Source organism: Larus michahellis, chromosome 1 (assembly GCF_964199755.1).
Source record: "Larus michahellis chromosome 1, bLarMic1.1, whole genome shotgun sequence".
Lineage (NCBI taxonomy): Eukaryota > Metazoa > Chordata > Aves > Charadriiformes > Laridae > Larus > Larus michahellis.
In genome coordinates, this window is record NC_133896.1 from 213,466,243 (window position 1) to 213,489,014 (window position 22,772).

The 22,772-nt window shown below is 60.3% G+C and overlaps 1 protein-coding gene across 3 annotated transcripts; it reads right to left on the bottom strand.

The window, feature by feature from the left end:
- Positions 1–1,784: 1,784 nt before the first annotated feature.
- Positions 1,785–22,653, bottom strand: PGAP2 (post-GPI attachment to proteins 2). Of its 3 annotated transcripts, none has more exons than XM_074572170.1 (6): positions 22,324–22,651; positions 19,976–20,150; positions 17,236–17,488; positions 12,936–13,030; positions 3,896–4,004; positions 1,785–3,601 (listed from the first exon to the last, which is right to left on the bottom strand). In XM_074572170.1, exons 2-6 carry the CDS (start codon positions 20,138–20,140, stop codon positions 3,471–3,473), a joined length of 753 nt encoding a protein of 250 aa, XP_074428271.1. In that variant the 5' UTR covers positions 20,141–20,150; positions 22,324–22,651; the 3' UTR covers positions 1,785–3,470. The 3 variants fall into 3 exon arrangements, with proteins under 3 accessions (XP_074428271.1, XP_074428270.1, XP_074428268.1); XM_074572169.1 differs by having other exon boundaries at positions 12,924–13,030; positions 22,324–22,647; XM_074572167.1 differs by lacking the exon at positions 12,936–13,030 and having other exon boundaries at positions 22,324–22,653.
- Positions 22,654–22,772: the final 119 nt, after the last annotated feature.

The following is a 22,772-nucleotide window of genomic DNA, read 5'->3' on the forward strand; positions in this document are numbered from 1 at the left end:
GGCGCAGCGCGTGCTGGGACGAGGCGGGGACCCCGGGGCAGGATGCCATGAGAGGCAGTGGGATGTGGCCCTGCCCTGGCCCTGGAGCGACGGGATGACCTCATGGCTGTTCCCCTCCCAGCTGCTCCCCGGCCCGGCTCCAATGATCTCAGGGCCCTGCCATGGCCCCTCCGCCCCAGCAGGACCCCCCAGCACGAGGTAGAAGGAAACTGGGGCTCCGGGCAGCTCCCCGGCCCCCAACTCAGCCCCAGCTCTGTGCCCCAGCCCCAAGCTGTGCCCACCCCAGCCCTCCTGGTCACAGGCACCGCTCCCCCAGGCTGTGCTGGCCACCGGCCCCGTGGCATCCACAGCCGAGTCTGTGGCCCCCGGGGCCGGGTGGGGAGCGGAGCCGCCAGCTGCGGGGTGGACTCAGCCCAGGAGCTCTGCGCCTCCAGCCTGGCTCCCCGGCCAGCTCCCGGCCTCCTCCAACCCTGCTGAGCCTGCCCCAGCCTCACCCAGCACTCGGGGTCCACATCCTGCACCCCAGCACCCAGGGTCCATGTGCTTCACCCCAGCCCCATCCCCCAGGATCCACAGCCCACATTCCAGCACCCAGGGTCCATGTCCTTCACCCAGCCCCTAGGATCCACATCCCACATTCCAGCACCCAGGGTCCATGTCCTTCACCCAGCCCCTAGGATCCACATCCCAGCCATCCACATCCTGCACCCCGGCCCCAGGGATCTGCATCCTGCACCCCAGTCCCAGCGCCCGGGATCACAGAATGCCAGAATCCCGGGTTGGAAGGGACCTCAGGGATCAGCTGGTCCAACCTTCCGTGGCACAAGCACGGTCTAGACAAGATGGCCCAGCACCCTGTCCAGCTGGACCTTAAAAGTGCCCGATGCTGGGGAATCCACCGCTTCCCTGGGGAGATTATTCCAGTGGCTGATTGTTCTCACTGTGACAAATTGCCCTCTTGTGTCTAATTGGAATCTCCCTGGCAGTAACTTGTACCCGTCACCCCTCATCTTTTCCCCTCGTCTTTTCCGTGTGATCCCTTGTAAAAAGGGAGTCTCCGTCTTCTCTGGAGCCACCCTCTGAATACCGGAACGTGGGGATCAGGTCTCCCCTGAGCCGCCTTTTCTCATGGCTGAACACACCCGGCTCCCTCGGCCTTCCCTCATGGGGCAGCTTCCATGTCCCCGAATCGTCTTGGTGGCCCTTCCCTGGCCCTTCTCCAGCCTGGCCCCAGCTGTTTTGCATAGCGGGGACCGAAACTGAGCCCCGTGTTCCAGGTGTGGCCTGGCGAGCGCTGAGCAGAGCGGGACAAGGATTCTTTGTCTCTGCTGGCGATGCCCTTGGCGATGCAGCCCAGTGTCCCGCTGGGTTTCTCTGCCGCAGCAGCCCCCTGCTCGCTTACCTTGAGCTTGGTGTCACCAGGACCCCCAGGGCCCTCCCCACAGCGCTGCCCCCGAGCCGGGCAGATCCCAGCCTGTGCTGCACTCTGGGACTGTGTGTTCCCAGCTGCTAGACCTTACACTCATCCTTGTTGAACTTCATCAGGTTCTTAAATGATCTGCACCCCACACCCCAGGACCCAGGGTCCATGTTCTGCACCCCAGCTTCAATCCGGCTTCAACACCCAGGATCTCCATCCCACACCAGCACCCAGGGTCCACGTCCTGCACCAAAGCCCTGACCCGCCCTGTCCCGGCGTCCCAGGAAGGGCCAGGACCCACTGGCCGTGCCGGGGCCATGCGCTGGCCAGGCTGGGTGGACGTGGCATAGAGTTTGCTGAGAGCTCACAAAAATACTCAGTGCTTTATTTCAACCTCAAAACCAAGGCGCAGACGCCACCGAGGACAGCACGCCACATGCATGCAGGTGGGGCAGATGGATGGAGCCTGGCCCAGCGTGGTGGGGACACTCACAGATGGACACGCACGCGGCAGGACCCACTCGATGGCCAGCCCGGCCCTGGCTCAGCCAGGGCCACTGGCCAGGGCGCTGTGGCTCCTGCTGGAGGAGGCTCTGCCCAAGCCCCGGGAGTGCAGGGACAAGCGCTGGGACATCCCAAGGGACAGCTGGTGGCAGCTGCATTCACATGAAGGGCAGTTGCAGGGACCTCATGGTTCTTCACGGCTGAGTGTGATGCGGGGTGCACCCTGGCAAGCACAGAGCTCCCCAAATTCCAGACAGCCCCTGGTGCCGACAGGCTCAACCCTCTCCCCCTGCCCATTCCTCTTCCAGAGAGGCTCCAGGAACGAGACCCCCTGCTCTCCACGCACAGCACCGGCTCCCCGGTGCCTCCCTGTGCGGGATGCAGCCGAGCCCTCCTGGCCCGTGGCCACGGCCCCTCCGAGCCAGAGCAGCAGCGGGTCCCCTTCCACCAGTGCCGCCCGGCCTGGCCGTGCAGGAGGAGCAGAGGAGCCTGGGGACGCTGCCAGCACCCAGTTCCCACCCTGATGGCACCATCACCATGCCAGCCCCCTGTGCCCTGGCAGCCGGAGCCCGCAGATGGGGGGTCACTGCCAGTGCCCTCCTCCCGGGGTGGCAGCACCGCTGAACCCCAGCAGGCCCCAGCTCAAGCCCTGGGGCACAGGGGAAGCCGTGCCATGACAGCGAGGACCTCCAGTACCAGCCCACTCGCCCTTCCTCCCCAGATTGGGCTGGAACTGGGGCACGACCCCCCCCCGAGCACCCTTTGCTTGCTGAGGGGGGTGCTTCTGGGAAAGGCAGAGCAGGAGAGAGAGCGTGGATGCTCTCAGCATCCCATGCGCCCGGTGCATGGGACGGCACCGTGGGAGGCGCTTCCCTCACGTCAACATGGGACCCTGCCCCAGCCCCGGTGGGAAGAGCAGTGCCCAGAACCAGCCCCCGGCCGCCGCTCCCACGCTCACCCTGGGCTCAGAGGGAGCCAGGACCCAGCCCCAAGCCCGGCAGTGTGGGCCCGGCTCTGCCCCAGCCCCACAGCAAAGGTTTTCCAAAAGAAGCCAAGGCTCTGGGCCACTTTGTGTCTGGGTGCAGAGGACCCCTTTTTGAGGACCATGGCCAAGGACCCCCAGCCTGGAGGAGGAACCATGAGACCACCCAGGCAATGCAAGGGCAGGGCAAGGCTGGCCCCCCACGCCCTGATGCTGGAAGCAGAATTCTGTTCTGCCTGGAGCATCCTCCAAAGAAACAGGCAGCAGGTAACTGCCCCCCTCTTCTGTCCTCCTGCCCATCCTGGTAGCCAGCAGGTAGCCAGGGCAGGGCGTACTGGCCTCAGGGGTCCCCAGGAAGAGCCCCCAGCTCCCCCATAAGAGAGCTCCAGGTGCAGCCAGGCACCATGCACAGACACTTGTGGGGCCCAGGACTCCAGGACAATCCTTGTGGCAGCTCCACGGCAAACGCCCTGGCCCCAGCCGTGGGGCAGCAGGAGAGGGAAGGGGCTTCTCTGCCTCCCCCAGGGGAAGAGCAGCCCCTGCCTGGCACCGGCCCGTGGAAGGCTAGAAGTGCTTGTCCTCCAGCAGCGAGCTCACCACCAGCTCCTTGTTGCCGAAGTCCCAGAAGGCAGTCATGTGGAAGGCCATGTTGGAGAGGACAACCAGGTACTCCAGGAACGCGAAGATGGTGTACACTAGAGGAGGAAACACAGCTGGTGAGGGGAATCTGCAGCGAGATCTGCCCCAGGAGCTGGGGGGGTCTCCTGGGACACCTCCCTGGGGAGCAGGGCACAGGGTGAGTGGCTCATCCCCTGCTTGAACCCATGAGGGAGAAGGGAGAAGAAGGGCACCATCCCTCCTGGGGGAGCTCTCCTGGCCTCTGGCCGGGATTTGACAGGGAAGGCATCACCCTGGCCCCTTCCCCACGCACATTCCCCCTGGCACGGCCAGGCAGCAGGGATCCCACAGCCCTGCCCCAGCCCCCTTACCTCCGGGGCCACAGTACCAGTTGTGGTGGAAGTAGACGCACACGGCAAACGCAAATGTGATGAAGGTGAAGAAGAAGAGCAGCTGCTTCCACTTGTACGACTTGCGCTCCTGGAAGAGGCCAAGAGCTGGGTCACAGACCCGTCTGGTCCCTGGTACCTCCCCCGTCCCTCTCGCCCAGCACGGCAGGGACACGCTGAGGCCACAAGGGGCTCAGCCCTTGCCACTGCGGGTGCCAGAGATGCTGGACCCCCATCCCCAGGGAAGCTCTGCCCTGGTGCCACGCAGCCCCAAGGGCACCTGCAGGCACCGGGAGCCCCCCTGCACCCCGGCTCCTTGGGCACAGCCACCCAGGGAAGGACCATGGGCTGCAGCAGTTGCTTTGGCAGGGCTGTGACCTGGGGACGCACGGGAGGATCGCTCCTACACGGAGATAAACCGAGCTGATGCCAGGGCTCTCCAGAGCAGGGCTCAAGGCTGCCCCAAGGCCAGCTCCCACCCGGGACTTGCTGCTGCAGCCGAGGGGTGACGGGAGCTGCAGGGACCTCCAGCACCATCTGACACCAACAAGCCACGCAGCCCCCAGCAAACACAGCTGACCCCAGAGGCAGGAGCACCCATGGTGGTGCCGGGACGCACACGGGGCCCTCGCAGCTCCCCGAAGACGGGCCAACGGCTCTACCAGACGGTAGATCCTCCGGCTGTGGATGGGGCGGCTGCAGGTGGCCCCAGCTCCCCCGGGCGCTGCCCAACCGCCCCGGTGCGGGGAATTCACCAGTGTGCGCAGGCGGCGGCAGCCGGCGCTGCACCCCCTCGCTCGCAACTGTGCCGGGGAGGAGGAAACCACATGAAGGGGTGGCAGCCGGGGCGGGCACCGTGCTGGAGACAACACACAAGCCACCCTGGTACTGGGGGAGGCCCCATCCTGCCCCCCAGCACCATCTCCGACAGCGCAATGGGCGGGAGCAGAGCACAGGCTGCTGCCAGCCGCCCCCCACGCCCCCAGCAGCGCACAGCTTGCTGCTTCTGTGCTGGCAGAGTCTGTCCCTCCCAGCAAAGGGGGCAGCCCGGGGGCCAGCCCTGGTCCCTACGGTGGGCTCCCCCAACCCACCGCCCCATCTGCACCCTCCCCAGCATCCCTTGAAGCTGTGGCCCCCCTGGGAGCCACAGTGGGTACCAGCTCCTGCCCCCTTCCTGCCTTTCTCCCATCATGCTGAGCATCGCGGAGAAAGAAACTGCAAGCCCTGGGGTGAGCAGGGAGCCCCCATGGCAGGGGAACCCCAAACGTTGGCTGGACACCAAGGAGGAACAGGGGAGACCCCAGTGTCTCCACCCCAGTGCAGGGCAGCCAGCATGGGGGTGGGAGGGCTGGAAAGGAGGGGGTCAGCCCCATACAAAGGGGCCGGGGATGCCACAGAGGGCCCAGACACAGGCTGTTATTCCCGTTTCTGGGTGGGAGGGGAATTTCCCCCTCGTCTGACGTTTCACGTGAGACATAAACTCCATTTTCAGGGACTGCTGAGAATAAGGAAAATTTAAATTGCCCCATCAAACTTTCCATTACCCCCCCCGGAAAGCGCGCCGGCGGGCTGAGCTGATCGCCCCGCGAGCGCAAACGGGTCACAGCAAGGAGGAAAACCCAGAGAGGAAGGACGGCCTCGCCGTCGCCTTCGCCATATGGGGACGTGGGGCCGACGCCGCCTCCGCCCCGCGGGGCCTGAGCCGGTCCTTTCCCGCTCGGGCTGAGGAGGGTCCCCCTCCCCAGTGGCTCTCAGGAGCCTCTGAAGCAGGCAGCCCTGCCCACAGCCCCTGCCCACCAGGAAGCCAGAGGCGGTGGGTGCTGAGCTGTGAGGGTGCGGGGCCAGCGGCACGGCGTGGAGCGTGCAGCGGTGCCAACCCAGGAGTTAAATAACAATGAGCGGCCGGGGCCGAGGCGTTATGTAAAGTTTCACACCGGAAAAGCGAGTCACAAAACAGCCTTGTTTTCCTCCAGGTCCCACGGCAGCGGAAACAGTTGCGCTGCGAAGCGGCAGCTGCGTCCCGCTCGTGACAGCAAGGTGAGCCGCGCTTCCCCGCTGGGCTCCCCCGCACTGCATGGCACCGTGCTGCGCTGCACAGCACTGCACTGCATCATACGGCACTGCACGGCACTGTGCTGCGCTGCACAGCACTGCACTGCATCATATGGCACCGCACAGCACTGCACTGCATCATACGGCACTGCATCACACCACACTGTCTCATACAGCACCACATCGCACCGTGCTGCTCTCCACCCTGTCATACGGCACTGCATCGTACCATCCTGCACCGCACAGCATCATCTCATACGGCACAGCACTGCACCACATCATATGGCACCGTGCTGCGCTGCGCTGCACTGCGTGGTGCTGCACCCTGGGGCACTGCACTGCACCCTGGGGCACTGCAGTGTGCTGCACTGCATGGCGCCGGGCAGCTCTGAACCGCACCGTGCAGCGCCACGCCACTGTACTGTACCACGCAGCACCCCATTGCACTGCACAGCACTGCATCACGCTGCACGGCCCCCGAATCCACACCCTGCAGGAGGCTGGTGCTCCTAGTGGATTTAAGGCACCCCCAGATTCCTCAGAAGGGGCCCCCAGTGACCAGGCAGCTGAACCTCCAGGGATGTCCCCAAGGAGCGCTGCAAGGGGCCACGGTGGGGGACCCCCAGCAAAGCCTGGGCTGTGGGAAGCAGCAAGGTGGCAGTGGGTACAGTCCAGGCTGGCAAGCGGACAGGCAGCGCATCCCCATCGGGCACCGGCAGCTCCCGGAGCCCCCGCCACGCTGCCTGAAGCACAGGCAGGCTGGTTCCTGACGCCTCTTCCTCCTCCTGCCCCAGGGCAGAGGGGGTAACGCTGCAGCTCCCACATCTCCCCCCGCGGTCCCCATGCTCCTCCCTGCTACGGCTGGGCATCCAGCTCGGGCTGCCCACGCTGCTGCAGGGACCTTCCCCGAGGAGCCGCAATCAGTGACAGATTTCAAGCCAGCGGCTGCTGAGAAACCTCTGTTCAAGCAACGTGGGCATCTGTGGCGACATGTGCTGCCTCCCAGCCCCCGAGCGCCCCTGGGGACCCACCGCTGGCAGCAGGCACCCTGCAGGTATAATCTGCTGGGGCACTGGGCTGAGCTGGACGTGCCCTGGCATTAGGGATTAACAGCTAATTCGCCAGTCCTCTCTATAATCCTTGGTCAGGCTGGGCCCAGCCCAGGGACTGGCCCTCCAGGGAGAAGCAGAGGGCGAGCACAGAGGGCACCTCTCCACCCTGAGACCCCAGAGATGCAGGGTCAGCGTGCTGCAGTGTGAGACCAGGGTGGCTGCTCCTACAGGGACACCCTCCAGGGTCCTGCAGCAGGAGACCCCCAGGTTAGTGCCTTGGAGGGGAGCTGGCAGCTCTAAGTAGCCCAGCAGGAGGTTGGAGCCCCCACACTCCATCTCCCTGCCAGGAAAAAGAGGGATAAGAAAATCCCAAGGATGTGGGACGCACACTGAGGCGGGGGGGATGGTCTTACAGCCTGGCAAACCCAGGGGGAGAGCGGTGCACCCCTCCTTCCCCGGGAAGGAAGACCCCTGACCCCAGGACTAACCCTGACCCTAAGCCTGACCCAGCACCGGGCAGTACAGAACCTGCTCCCCTGCAGGGCTGGGGCAGAGGGGTGATGCCGGGGCACTCCCATGCCTGGCACTGTGGTGCAGCAGGCATCAGCCACCCAGGGTCGGGTTGCTCCAAGCTCAGGCGGCGTCAGGCTCCCCCCGGCCCTTGCTGGGGCTGCTGGGCTGGTGCAGCTGCAGCTGGCAATGCTCAGCTGCCAACCCTGGCTTCGCAATTTCCTCCTGGCAAGACAAACCAGGGCACCTGGCATCCCCTGCAAACCACTCCAGTTTCACGCAGCCCCCTCCCCGAGCCAGGCCTCCGTAGCCGGACACATGTCTGGCCTAGAAAACCACAGGCTAATTATATTTAGTCCGTCAGCTTGCAGGCTTTGAGCTGAGGCACATTCCCCGTGCACACAAAGGTGAGTCAGGAGCAGGAGCCCAGATGACTGGGGAGAGGAGGAGATTCCGGCTGCACCAACGCAGCCCCATGGGGATAGCCCTGCAGCGCCAGGGACGCTGGCCCATGTGGCTCTGAGCCCATGGAAGGCGCCCAGTGTCTCTTTTCCTGTTGCCGGGAGGAGCCCCCAGCCCCGCAAACCCAGCTCCAAGGGCTGGAGGGCAGTTGCTGTGAGCAGCGGGTAGGAAACACCAGCAAGGAGGCACGGAGCCTCCTGCTTCTTCCACTGCCTCCGGAGAGGAAGAAGAGGGACCTCGCAGAGTTCACACCCCAGTTCCTGATGGGGACAGGGAATGGAATGGCAAAATGACATTAATTCCAAACGCAACAGCTATGCTCTCCTGGGATCTCCCAGGCAGTGGCTCTGCTCCTGGAGCCATCCCTTCCCAGGGGACAAGCATCACCCTCGAGACTACGTGCCGCACATCGGTCCCAGCTCCCCCTCGAGCATTTCTGGCTCCCCTGTGGTGAACCTGACGACAAACTGCCCCAGCACCGAGAGCTCAGCACCGGCATATTTATAGAGGGCTTGTGTGAGCTGCCGCCACCGCCCCCACGGGCTGCCGGAGAGGCGACAGTGCTACCAAGGAGCCAGGCTGAAACCATGCATGTTCACCGACCGCCGTTTGTGGTACTCTCCGCAGGGCTCCAGCAGCAGCTGGAGACTCAGCTCAGCTGTCCTGCTCTGGCATTGTGAGCAAAAGCGGCTTTGCCAGCACTGAGGGGGACAGGAGCAGCAGCGGAGCGAGCAGGGCGCATGCCGGCCAGGTGCTGGTCGCTCTCCCCGTGCTCACGCAGCCGGGGTTTGCACCTGAGCAGCACCTCTGCCGTTGCACCCATTGCATGAGGTGCTTTCCAGAAGCCGCCAGCCTGGGTCCAGGCTCAGCCTGCATGCCCTAGGGAGCACCGGTGGCACAGGGGGACCTGGCTCCACTGATGGCCCTGATGGAGCCAGCCCGGTGGCCGCCATGTGCGTGCATGCGTGTCTCCCAGCCAAAATGCAGCCACTAGTGACTCCAGGCACTCGGGCAGGGGAGAAATATGTTTGCAAAGAAGAAGTGAAACTGCTCTGCTCGGCTGCATCGCTCATCGCCTTCGCTGTGCCAGAGCCAGCTGTGAAGGAGGGTTTTAAAGGGCGCGCAGCTGGACAGGAGCAGAGAGAGACTGCAGACATGCCAGGCAGGGAGGGCAATGCCATACCAGCCACAGGCAAGCACCAAGGGCTGGGTGTGCTGCCGCTATGATCAGTCCGTAGCTGGCGGCTCTCTGGCTCCATTTCCCTTTTTCCCCTCAGCTCTCTTCTCTGTTTTGCCCTTTCCCCTCCTCCTCTCAGCCTGCTTTCTCTTTTCTTCCCTCCTGCAGAGCTTTATTTTCCTTTCTCTCACCATTTGCCACCTTGCAACTGAAAACACTCTGTACTTCCCCATTACAAACAAGTTCCCCAGCACCTTCCTGCCCTTGCAGAAAGGCAGTTGCAACACGAGCCCCGACGAACACGAGGCTTTTGCAAGACCGATTCCTGTCACTCACGCGCCGAAACTCCGGCAAACCTGGGGAGCTTCGCCCCCTCCAGCAGCGCTAAAAATGTGGTGCCAGACACGGGACTTGAGAAGGGCTCTGCTGACCCCATCCTACCTCCCCAGCCCTGGCATGGGTCCCCGAGGGGGCTCTGCACAGACCCCCAGCTCCCTCCGCTGGAGCGAGCAGGAGGAAGGCCAGGTCCAGCCTTCCAGCTCCTCGCATGGAGTTTGCCCTGAAGACAGTCCCAGGTTTGCCCCTGGAGAACCTGAACCCCCCCACCGGGGATCCTCAGCGGCTTCCTCTGCTGAAGAGGAGGGAAGGAAAGGACACTGCAACCCAAGCTGTCCCCCTCACCCGTTCCCTCCTGCCACCGCCAGCTCCAGGGCCGGGGGTAGCAAAGGTGAATGAAAAGCCCCCACAACCAACACAAGTGGAACCGCAATCCGGCCCCGAGATGCCGTGACCCGCACGAAGACATCACTTGTGCCTCGTGAGCCTCCGGCCCGGCCAGCTCAGCAGGCACTGCCCAACTTCTCCCTGCTCCTGCTGAGGCCGGCAGTTCCCACCAGCCGCTGAGCTTGGGGCGAGGAGGATGTGGCGGCGGCACCGCGCTCGCCATGGCCTCGTGAGCCCCGCCGCCCCCCCTCTGCCAAGCCAGGCAAGCCGCGGGGGGCTGCCGGAGCCAGGCCAAGCCCAGTGGTGGCCACACTGGCCTTGAGAAGCCGTCATGCAGCCCAAGGAACCCCAACAGCAGGATGAGCCCCAGGAGACCCTGCCCGGAGGAGTCGTGGTCCCGTGGGAGCGATTCACAGCAGGAACCCAACTGGCCCATCACGGGACAGCGATGGAGCGACAAGGCAGATCTGCAGAGGGACGATAAGGGGGACCGCCCGCTTATCAAAGGATGCCGCCCGCAGCCGCGGGTCCAGCCCTGCGCCTGCTTCGTCCAGACACTTCCAACCTGGCGGCCCTGCCGCAGCCGCGCTCTCCTCCGCAGAGGAACCGGCGCGTCACCCTCGCTCCCTGGGCAACAGCTCCACCTGCCGACACGCAGCCCCGCAGGGAGCTGGTGCAGGGCAGGACGAGCCCCAGCTCCAGGACAGGGCTGGCCCCAAAGGGGTCCTCTCTCCGCGGGGAGACACCCAGCTTTGGGGGGGAGGGGGGGGGGCATAGAATCATAGAATCGTTAGGGTTGGAAGGGACCTTAAAGATCATCTAGTTCCAACCCCCGCCCCATGAGCAGGGACACCTCCCACTAGATCAGGTTGCTCAGAGCCCCATCCAGCCTGGCCTTAAAAACTTCCAGGGATGGGGCTTCCACCATCTCTCTGGGCAACCTGTTCCAGTGTCTCACCACCCTCATGGTGAAGAACCTCTTCCTAACGTCCAGTCTGAATCGACCCATCTCTAGTTTTAATCCATTCCCTCTAGTCCCACCATTCCCCGACATCCTAAAAAGTCCCTCCCCAGCTTTCTTGTAGGCCCCCTTAAGATACTGGTAGGCCACTAGAAGGTCTCCTCGGAGCCGCCTTTTCTGCAGACTGAACAACCCCAACTCCCTCAGTCTGTCCTCACAGGAGAGGTGCTCCAGCCCTCTGATCATCCTCGTGGCCCTTCTCTGGACACGTTCCAGCATGTCCACGTCTCCCTTGTAGTAGGGGCTCCAGAATTTGATGCAGTACTCCAGGTGGGGTCTCACGAGAGTGCAGTAGAGGGGGAGAAACCATGCATGGTTAGCCATGCACCCCTCCAGGCAGCTCCCCTCCTTCAGCAGGGCTTTTCCAGGATGGGAGGAGGAAGCCATGCCGGGTGGTGGCACCATGCTGTATGGTGGCACGTTCTGCCAGGGCATCGCTGCACCCCCCTGCACTTCCACCCAGGGATGTGCTGTGTCCAACACCTCCTCGGAGGGGACAAATGAAGACGGGCTGAGAGAGTTGGGGTTGTTCAGCCTGGAGAAGAGAAGGTTTCTAGAAGCCTTCTAGTATCCAGCTGCTCACCTCCCTGACCTGATCCCGAATCCTCCCTAACCCAGCCCTGATGGTTCAGGGACACGTTACACACAATCTCTCTGCCTGCAGTCCCTGCTACACACAGTGACATGTACCCATCACCATTGGGGCGTGCAGGCTCAGAGCTCAGCCCAGGGCACAGCCACCGTGCCACAAAAGAAAAAAAAAAAGACAAGCCAAAAAAGGCAAAATAAATAAAGGAAGCGGCAGGAGAGCTGCCAAGGAGTGACTGCTGAGCTCCCATTACCCCCTGTCACCAGAGACACATCACTTCCTAGAGAGAGGGGAACCCCAGGATCTCCAAAAGTCCCTTTCATAGGGAATCTTGCAGCCAAACAACTGCTGGAAGCTTCTTTTCCAGGTCCCTGAAACCAGCCAGCGAGGGGACGGGCTTGGTGAATTGCCGGAAGGGGATGATAAACAGACATGATGGAGCAGGAGCCTCAGCAAGGCACTGTGTAACCGTTTGAGCAGACCCCACGCTTGGCACCCACCCTGCCCGGCACACGGGCCCTTCTGAGAGACATCCTCCCAGCCCTGGGATAAGGGCACACACCTCCAACAGTTCCCCCTGAAGGTCTCTGCTTTGCAAAGCGATCACCTTCCTGGGGCAACACAGTTCAGGGAGCCTGGGGACCCTTCCCCATACAGTACTGGGGACTGTGAGGGTTGGACTGGGCGAGACGCATCCCTGAGGAGCAAAGAGCAGAGAGGTCCGGGGAGCCCAGAGACCCAGGCAAAGCCGAGCGTACAGGAGGCACACACACACAGAAGCAGCTTTCGCATGCGCAGTTTCAAAGCCGAACGCCCTGCCCCATCTGCCTGCGGCTTTGCCGGTGCCCCCAGTCCAGCACCCATGCCACAAACCAGCACGGAACCAAAGCTGCATCCAGGGGATGGAGCCAGGAGGCCCTGGCGGGACCCTCTGCCCGACCCACTGCCCAGCCGGTGGGTCCCTGAGCCCCCTGGCCCCCTCACAGAGAACAAGACCCACAGCCAGGTTGCTCAGTGCAGTGATTCCTGAGGGAAAGGGATAACACAACACCCGCTGCATTCCCAGTTTGTCAGACCAGCACGTTCCTGGTTCCCCAGCCCAGAGAAGCCAATTTCAGCTCAGAAACAGGCATCCTCAGGCAAGGAGAAGGGGCCAGCAAACCCAACCCCACAGGGACACTAATGGGGTGGTTTTCAAATGTCAGTTCTAAGTGAAAACCAGAAATTAAAAGATTCCTCCCCACTTTGTTTTGCTAAACCATGAATTTTGGTGACCACATTTGCCAGTTTCACCTGGTGGTGGTAACTCCTTTAGCACCCGGTCACGGTGATTTCACAAGCGAGCGACAGCCGAAGCCCTCCGCCGCCAGCCAAGAGCCCCCTCCCCAGCACTGCACAGAGAGAAGAAAGGAAAGTTTCTGTACCTCGGGACTTACTGTGTGTTTCTTAGTCATTCTCCAGAGGATGCACGTCAGGAGCATGTGGCCCAGAGCCGACGTGATAAAGACGATGAAGGCATTTTCGTGGATTGCTGAATCAACAAGACAACAGGTTTCCTGTTAAATCTGAGCCAAGAGCAGAAAGGGGATGCGGGGCAGGCTTTGGGAGGGTGAGGGACTGCTTTCTGCGGGATGCAGTCCTGCTGGGAGTCCCAGCACCCAGGAGGTGCTGTCTCCCAGCACGAGGAGCAGTCCGGGGACCAGGGTCTCTGCAGGAGACAGGCACAGCACGGCTCCACACCCCCTGCGCCCACGCAGAGAAGGGGAAGGAGGATTTAATGACAAAGCTGCTCATGTGTGCCTCAGCCCCCTGTAAGCCCGGGGCTGGAGAGGAATGCAAGTTGCTGGAAGACTTATCCCAAAGGTGCCAGGAGGGTGTTTATGTGCTCTGGCACCTGGTCCGAGAGTCTCCATTGCTTCACATGGCTGTAAAACCTCAGGCACCCTCGAGAGCAGCTCAGCATCACCACTAGTGTTCTAGGGATGGGGAAACTGAGGCACGGAGGGTGGTTTGCAGAGTGAGCCAGTCCAAGATCCACAAAGAGCCATCTTCTGGCCTCCTGCGTTATTTACCTGCCAATTAACAGTTGTCATCAGCATCATCACCAGCCCCGAGGCCATCCTGTGTGTCACTGAACTAGCACAGATTTAGGGTCCGGCTGGAAATGCAGCTGCAGCAGCACTAAGCCAGAGCAGCTCACGAAACCCCGAAGCCACACACAAAGCCCATGCAGCTTCAGGTGAGTTATTTTCACACGAGTGCTTGTATTTAAAAGAGTTTCCCAGCCTCTTCTCCAGGCACTGAACCACAGGCTGAATTCCCAACCACCTGAACGTAAGAAATGATCTTCCCTGCTTCCCATCTCCATTCCAGGGGAAGGGAAACCACGCGAGGAGTGACGGTAAAGGCAGCTGTTAGAGGTGAAGACGCGAGCCATGTCCTGCAGAGATGATTAGCCTGAGCCCGTTCTCATCTCAGCACGGCAGCTAAGGTCTGAAACTTTCCCCGCAAACCTGAGATTAGTCTGTAATAAGGATCTGAGAAAACTGGGTTAGCCTCAGCTCTCAGTGCGGCTTTGGCCCAGCCACTCTGCCACACTTCAGTCTCCTCCTCACAAAGCTCTGCACAAGCCGAGCAGAGCCATCGGCCACGAAATGAGGCGCAGGCAGAGCTATTCGGGTGACAACACGCTTTGAGGAATCCAAACCCCAAAAGAGCCCTGAATTTCTAAGCCCTGATGCATGAGAGAAGCCCCACGGTCAGTCCACATTCCCCTGCCATGGCGGGGGCAGCTGGGGACAGCGGCAGAGGCAGGCGGGATGGCAACGGGATGCCACACCGTGGGCAACAGGGACTGCTGGCGGGAGACAAGGAAGGTGAGCTGGACAGGAGCATCCCCTGGACCACAGACCTCCATCAGCTGCAGGTTCATGTTTGAGTGATACAGGACTAACTTCTATTCTAATACTTGGGAAAACCTCACTTTTAGAAGACTCCAGTGTCTGAATTTGGGAAAATATTTCCTTTATAGCCAGCTAGACTATGTGGGATTCAAGGTCTCGGTGTTTTCGAGCCTTGCCAGCTGTGGGGATGAGGAGCGAGACCCAGGCACTTGACCCAAGCTGCCAACAGGACTATTTCATACCATGAACGGCACATTCAATATAAATTAGGAAGTTTGCTGTGGAGTCTCTCTCTCCCTTGATGGCGGTGGTCCAGAGAACTCCTTGCCCCAGTGCCAGAGCCCTGAGCCCTCCCCTTCCTCCCAAAGCCGCAGCGCTCGCAGTGTCCCACATTTGCTGTCCCCTGCTGGGAGTGCACAGCTTCCTGCTGATAATTGGCTGAGTATAATCCTTGTGTATCTTATATCGGGATCAATACCGGTTCTTTAGTATTATTGTTAATTATTTAGTCTTATCCTATTAAATCTATTTATATTTCAAGCCTCGTGTTTCCTTGTTTTCCTCAATTCCCCTTCCTGGGTGGGGAGGAGTCATCAGGTGACAGAATAGTTGTCTAAAGGTCAATAAATCGTGCTGGGTTTCTCAAACCATAACACCATCCCAGATCACCAGGCTCCACTACGGATTCCCATCCTCACCCTAAAGGCTGGGGAGGCCCTTGGACTCTGCTCAGGACACCACAGCTCTGAAGCCACCAGGAGTACTGGTGAAGTGGAAGCCAGTGGGCACCCAAACGGTGGGAAGCTTCATCACACCGACAGCCAACGCGCCGGTGACAGGTGCCAGCACAGACAGCTCTGGGCACAGCTCCCGAGCATTGGGCAGGTGAGCAGAAGGGCAATAATCTCTGCACTGTGAGAGACAGAAGCATCTGTGAGCGGGAAAACAAGCAGCGTGCGCAGAGCGCCGTCAGCTGCTGGGGCTCCCGAACTCGTGTGCCTGTTTTCCCAGACAGCCCGTCACTTTGGGATGCAAGATGCAACGTCTCCAAACACCCGTTCTGACAGGGAATCCTGACAGCGCCTGCACTGCTCTGTGCTTCAGCACAACACCCTGCTCCGATGGCAGTGGCGGGTTGGGGGGAGCCTCAGAAATCATCCTCCTGGTCCTCTGCAGTGGGGCTGGACCCCTCAGCCCCACAGGCACCTTCCCAGCCTTCCTGGAGGACGCCCATGGCCACGGCCCATTTCCAGTTTGTTGCTCTAAGCAGTCGCAAGCCTCCCCTGAGCAATGTGATCTAATTGAAGACGTCCCTGCTTATTGCAGGGGGGTGGGACTAGGTGACCTTTAAAGGTCCCTTCCAACCCAACACATTCTATGATTCCCGATCCCCGCCTTTCGAGAGCTGGTATTCCTCACCCATTGTGTGTATGAAGATACTCTCAGTACAAAAACATAGAATCATTGAATCATTTAGGTTGGAAAAGACCTTCAAGATCACCAAGTCCAACAGTTAACCCAACACTGACAAACCCATCGCTAACCCGTGTCCCTCAGCACCACGTCTGCCCGGTTTTTAAATCCCTCCAGGGATGGTGACTCCACCACTGCCCTGGGCAGCCTGGTCCAATGCTTGACAACCCTTTCAGTGCAAAGTTTTCCTAATATCCATCCTAACCCTCCCCTGGTGCAACTTGAGGCCATTTCCTCTTGTCCCATCGCCTGTTCCTTGGGAGAAAAGACCAACACACACACACACCCCCCCCCCGGCTACACCCTCCTTTCAGGGAGTTGTAGAGAGTGAGAAGGTCTCTCCTCTTTAGTCTCCTTTTCTCCAGGCTAAGATCAGCTGCGTTCCCACCTCCCCGGTCTCACCTCCCCAGCTGCAAGGAGACAAACCCTCTTCTGACAGCCTCCCCTCACCAGCACCGCTCCAAACCTTCTCAGAGCTCTGGCCTGGCCTTTCTCTTTACGAGACTTTGTGACTACATCCTCTGGTGTGGTCCCACAGCTGGATACAATACCCACCATCATCACCCTCAAACTTGTGTGCAGGGACAGCCAACACACGACTCTCCCGCTGACAAGTCCCAGAACCGGGTTTGTTTCCACTGCAAGAGCACCACCTTGCTGGCTCGTGGATTTGACTCCTCTCAAGTCAACCCTCGGTGCCTCCTCCAGATCTCAGGATTAAACAGCAGCTGGATGTCATCACTGGCACATAAATTCATTTCAGATGAGACCGTGCGAGAGAAGGGCATTTCCCAACCTATCGTGACTGTATTTTCCACACACTGATTCAACCTGAAAAATTCTGATTTTGTTTTCAGGTCAACATGGGAAATTTTACCCACACAATTTTGTGGGAGGGAATTTATAACGCAGCTGGAAGAGAGCGTGGGCTGGAAGCCAGCTCAGAGCCAAAGCCAGAGCTCAGCAGCAGAGACAGAGCGGATAGCAGGGACAAGCGCTAACCTGCCCTCGCTCAGCTGTGGTGACATGCGTTCAGTGTGGCCTCGGCACACAACTGGGAACCAAGCACTAAAATCTCATCCTAGGCTCGATACAAAAATTCATTCTATGATTTCAGCCAATTATCAGCAACCAAAAACTTTGAGAACAGGGCTATTTGCACATTCTGGACATAAAATTAGTATTTATAGAGCAAAGTTAATAGAACTTTTTTTTTTTTTTAATTTACCTACGTTTTTTTCCCCTCCAAACGGACTCCTTCCAAAACACTGGCGCGAAGCGGAGCTCTGCAAAGCCTGCGCAGCTGCGAATAAGCCTGCCGGCATGCCGGCGAGCACAGAGCGTGGGAGGAGACACCTACCATAGTTTTCAGACGAGGACACATATGTCAGAATAAGGAGGGCGAAGTTTTCCAGCAGGTTGAGCAGCAGGTTGAAGTGGCACAAGCGCAGGTAGCGCGGGTGCGAGCAGTGGCAGCTCTGGTAGTGGTTCCAGTAGGCGACCGCCACCAGGAAGCGGGGAGCTGAGTGGAGGCCGATGCAGAGGCGCCAGACGTAGCGCTGGGGGGTCTCACCTCCGATAGCAGCGCTGATGGAGGGGAGGTAGTTAGGGACCTGCAAGAAAGACAGGCTCATGGGGAGAGTGTCACATCATCATATTTATAGCTCTCCAAGACTCTAAAACTGTTCTGGTGCGGGGATGCCCTGCTCAGGGTCCTGCTTGGGTTTCTTTGCTTTATACTTTATTTAGTGGTGGTCCCCCATGTGTTCTTTACCTCCAGGTTTGGGGAGAGAGGAGGGGAGGGTGCACAGTTTTGTTAGCCCAACTCTAATGGAAAGAGCTGACAGCAAGAGCAGGCAAAGACAGTGTTCGGGGAGGAACATAAAAGCAGGAAAACCATCAATACAGCCCCAGAATAAACTCCTGACCTCCAGAGTTTCACAGCCTGGGGACTTCCCCAGCCAGCTGTGTCACTATACAGCAGGTAATCCACTCTTCCATGATCCTGCTCAGTCTCCCCTGGACAGAACTCTGCATCCCCAGTATCCCGCAGAGAAGCTTTCCCCAGATCGGCTCCTCTCTGCTTGAGGAACCAGCTCCTTTGTGGTTGCCTTGAACCTGCCACCTCCATACAACGTCCCCTACTCCTCATGCTGGCAGAGGGGTGCAGTAGATCCCAGCCTGCCCTTGCCAGGCCAGCCACGACCTCAGAGGTCTCTGTCTCGCCTCTCCCTGCTCTCAGCCCATCGTCTCTTCCCATGCACAGCCAAAGTGCCCTCCCTTCATCACCCCAGGAACAGGAGATGCCTGACACCTCTGAGCATCCTCGCTGCCTGTGCCATACACCCGAGTCATGAGGAGGGGACACAAAAGCACCCTGTGTGTGCACATACCTTATTTCTCCAAATCGAACTGCCCTGGCATTTCATTGCTCCATTATTCCCTCAGCAGCCTGTGTCACCCTCCCTGCTCCAGGACCCCAGCATCACCATCGGCCTGTGTCACCCCACTGCGTATGGGCATGAGGAACAACACAGACCCCCAAAAAACACTGGGGTCATCTCCTGCTGCTGTGAGAATGGCCACCTACTCCTGCCCTCTGTTCCCAGCCTGTAACCGGATGCTTCACAGAATCACAGAATGGTGGGGGTTGGAAGGGACCTCTGGAGACCATCCAGGCCCACTCCTCCTGCCAGAGCAGGGTCACCCGGAGCAGGTGGCACAGGAACGCATCCAGGTGGGTTTGGAATGTCTCCAGAGATGGAGACTCCACCACCTCTCTGGGCAGCCTGTGCCAGGGCTCTGCCACCCTCACAGGAAAGAAGTTCCTCCTCGTGTTTAGGTGGAACTTCCTATGCTCAAGTTTGTGCCCGTTACCTCTTGTCCTGTTGCTGGGCACCACTGAGAAGAGCCTGGCCCCATCCTCCTGACACCCACCCTTTCAAGTATTTCTAAGCGTTGATAAGATCCCCCCTCGGTCGTCTTTTTTCCAGACCAAAGAGACCCAAGTCCCTCAGCCTTTCTTCATCAGAGAGGTGTTCCAATCCCCTAGTCATCCACACTTATGTGTGCTTATCCACACTTGTGCCACAGCTGCTTGAAAGCCCTGGGGAGGAACCTCATCTGGTCCCTTTTGGAAATCCAGGCGGTCACCCTCAACCCAAGCTCCCCAGGCACGTGCTTGTGACTCCTCTGAAGAACTCTAGCGGATCCGAGGGGCAGCAATTCCTGTTATAAAAGCTGGGCTAACTCTTCCACAAGACAATATACTTATATCTATAGCCTCACCAGATTTATTCCTTATCATAATCATCATCAATGTGCTCGGTACAGACACCAGCCTGACCAGTCTGTATTTCCCTATGTCCCTTTTGAAAAGCCAAACCCTCATCTGCCAATCCTGAGGTATCACAAGTACAATAAAATCATAGAACCACAGAATGGTTCCAGGTTGGAAGGGACCTTTCAGATCATCGAGTCCAACCATCAACCCAACACTGACAAAATCACCACTACCCCATGTCCCTCAGCACCACGTCTGCCCAGCTTTTAAATCCGTCCAGGGATGGCGACTCCAACACTGCCCTGGGCAGCCTGGTCCAATGTTTAGTAACCCTTTGAGTGTGAAAAGTTTTCCTAATATCCATCCTGGTGCAACTTGAGGCTGTTTCCTCTTGTCCCATGGCCTGTTCCTTGGGAGAAGAGACCGACCCCCCCTGGCTACCCCCTCCTTTCAGGGAGTTGCAGGGAGCAAGAAGGTCTCCCCTCAGCCTCCTTTTCTCCAGGCTGAACACCCCCAGCTCCCTCAGCTGCTCCTCACCAGACTTGTGCTCCAGACCCCTCACCAGCTCCGGTGCCCTTCTCTGGACATGCTCCAGCAGCTCAATAAAGCAGCTTGTTCAAGAGCCCATAACACATAGAATCATAGAATCATTTAGGTTGGAAAAGACCTTTGGGATCATCGAGTCCAACCATCAACTCCACTCTACATCTGGTGGGAAAGCCCAGAGGAAGAGAGGAGCCCTGCCACCCCTCTGGCTGACCCAGCCAAGCAGCTGCCACCTCGGAGGACTTTGCATTTTGCTGTGAGAGTCGCTTACCCCGCAGTGGGTCGCTGTCGTCTCCTGGAAGTGGAACAGCAGAGACCAGATCACACAGAAAAGGAATCCAAAGAGTGGGCAAAACACAGTCCCAACGGCCAGCGTGGTAAAACGGAGCCGGAAGAGAATCCCATCTCGATCCAGGGGCAGCGGTACTTGTAACATCTTGACGGACCTGAAAACAACACGCAAATGTTTGATGGGGATTGTCTGTCCTCCTGCAAGGTCCAGCCCCAAACAGCCCTGGGCAGGGATGCACACACACAGAGCTGGCAGAGGCGGCCTCTCACACCCGTGTTTAATGGCCGCGCAGCCCTAGGGTGGGCACCAAGGATAGGCGGCCGAAAGCACCGTCCTGGAGACACAGGAAGCCTGAGACTCGTGTATAACAGAGAGCAGGGTCCAAGCAGCAGGGAGGAGCAGGCAGCAGGACGTGCGGGCAGTGGGACAGCCGAGCTGTGCTGCAGACCGTGAGACCGATGGGGCTGGAAGGGCACGTGAGCTCTTTTCGGCAGGGCTACGTCCATCCAGACCGTTCCCGGGCTGCGTTCAGAGCCACCGCCGCACAGGACAGCGCTGACACAGCCAGAGTGCTGTGTGCTGCCTGCTGCATCTCCTCCAGCACACCCCCAACCACCCCCGGCATTGTCCTCACTCCGCTGCCACCAGCACCATCCCAGCCAAGTGCTCAGCACTTCTACAGGCAAGACTCCGGCTGCAGGATCAGGACCTTGCAAGTCCCACACCTTGCACAACAATGCAGCTGTTGCTTATCAGGTTGGGCAAGCCGGGACAAGTGATTCATCAAGCCTGGCAGCCCGTCTCTGGCTCAGGGCTCTCCACCAGCTCCATCCTGACACTCACTGGCTGCCCTCTCGCCCTCAGCCACGGCTCTTCATCCTTTAACCTTCCCACACGCCCTTGGCCGCAGCCCAGCTGCCCTCAGACCACCGGAGTTAAAGCCACATTAAATCTGTCCCAACCATCACAAGCGTCTTCCTTTGGGCTCTCCTCCCGTCACGCCTGGCTCCGACATCTCCTGTCACAGCAGGCTCCCCCCACCTGGGGACAAAGGGCAGGGAGCAGCCCAAAGGAGGGGCTCTGAGTGAGCAGTTTGGGTGTCCCTGCCTCACCTCACACACCGTTCTGGTTCCAGCACAAATCCGATTGACAGACAATCCCGCAGAAGCCAGTTACCAGCGAGGGCAGCAGTCTGGGCAGCTGCCCCAGGGCAGCGTGGCCACCTCCCCTCCTCCAGCACCATAAGCCACCCCATCGGCACAGGGATGGTCCCCGCCAGTGCTGTGGCACCTCAGCACCAAAAGGGATATGGAAAATGCAGCTCAGCCCCCTCGCCTGGACTGCGCCGCTGCTTTATGGGCTGCTGTGGGGGGGGGATTTATTTGCAGGATGAAAGCAAAGCGAAAGGGCAGCTCCATCCTAGTTCTGCTGGGGCCCTTTGGGGCCGGGACTGCAGCACACTGGGCCGAGGTGCAGGGGGAGTGGGATCCCCCGGCCAGCCCAGGCTGGCATCCCTGGGATGTGCCCCCAGTAGAGCCCCCAGCCCCGAGGGGACACCCCTGAAGGGCAGGGCAGGTCTGTCAGAGCTGCCCAAAGAGCAAGGCCTGGGCTGGGAGGGGACACAGGGCACCCTGAAGGGGAGGCTCAGCTGCAGGGACACGCCACACACCATGTCACGGGGACGTCTGGGGCCTGGGGACATCCATGGGGGACAGCCTCGCAGCGAGGGGGGCACAGTGTCCCCGCCATCCCCAAAAAGGGGATAACCCTTCTCACAAGGGTCTTGCCCAAAGGAGGCAAATAAAAAAAAGCAAATCTGAACACATGCCAAACAGCCCCAAGCCTGCCCTGCACCACAGGGCCCACCACCCCGCAGAGAACCCCCCCAGACACATCCTCTGGGGATCTCACAGTGCTGTGACCCCCCTGGGTACCCCACATCCCCCAGAGACCCCCCCCCTCCAGGTACCACATAACCCCCTCCAAAACATCACACCCCCCACAGGCACCCCACACCGCCCCAGCAAAGCCCCCCAGGGATCTCACAGTGCTGTGACACACACCCCCCCGCCCGGGTACCCCACATCCCCCAGAGACCCCCCCAGATCCCCCCCACCCCCATCCATAACATCACCCCCCCCGGGCACCCCATAATCCCCCGAACCACTCCCCATTCCGAGACCTCACAGTTCGTGACACACGCCCCCGGGTACCCCCACCCCCAGAGACCCCCCCACTGCGGGTCCCCCCTCCGAGACCCCCAGGACCTCACAGTCCTGCGCCCCCCCCCCCCACCCCGGAACCCCACTTCTTCCCCAGCCCCGCACCGCTCAGCCCCCTCCGCGCTGCTCCATGCCCCGGCCCGGCACCGCTGCCACGCCTCCTGCTCCCCTTCCTCCTCCTTCTCCTCCTGCCGCCGCCCGCCCCTTCCTGCCGCCGCGGACAGGCCTTCCCCCGCCCCGGCCTTGCTGCTCCACAGCCGCGTCCGGGCCCCCTCAGGGGCGCCCCCTGCCGCCCAAACCACCCCAGCGTCCCGTCACGGGCCCTTTAAGGCTCTCGGCCCCACCCTCTTGCGTTGCAGGACGCACCGCGCCCCAGCGCTCTCGGATTGGGCCGGGGGGGAGAAATCCCGCCCTCAACGCCCCGGATGTCGGGCGGGGCTGAGGTGCAGTGTTCTGGACCCTTCCGCAGCGTTGGCTCCGCCCCCTCCCTCGCGTCAGGCCAATCGGCACTCAAGGCGCGGCGGACGCAATCCGCCACTTCACCCAATCAGCGA

Bases quoted from the DNA above. Each gene is read 5' to 3' on its own strand.
- PGAP2 (XM_074572167.1), bottom strand. From the start codon at position 20,140: ATGTTACAAGTACCGCTGCCCCTGGATCGAGATGGGATTCTCTTCCGG. The intron at 4,005-17,235 runs GTAGGTGTCTCC...GGCCTCTTCCAG, and splicing joins GTCCTCGTCTGAAAACTATG to GAGCGCAAGTCGTACAAGTG. The intron at 3,602-3,895 runs GTAAGGGGGCTG...TTCCTCCTCTAG, and splicing joins CTGGTACTGTGGCCCCGGAG to TGTACACCATCTTCGCGTTC.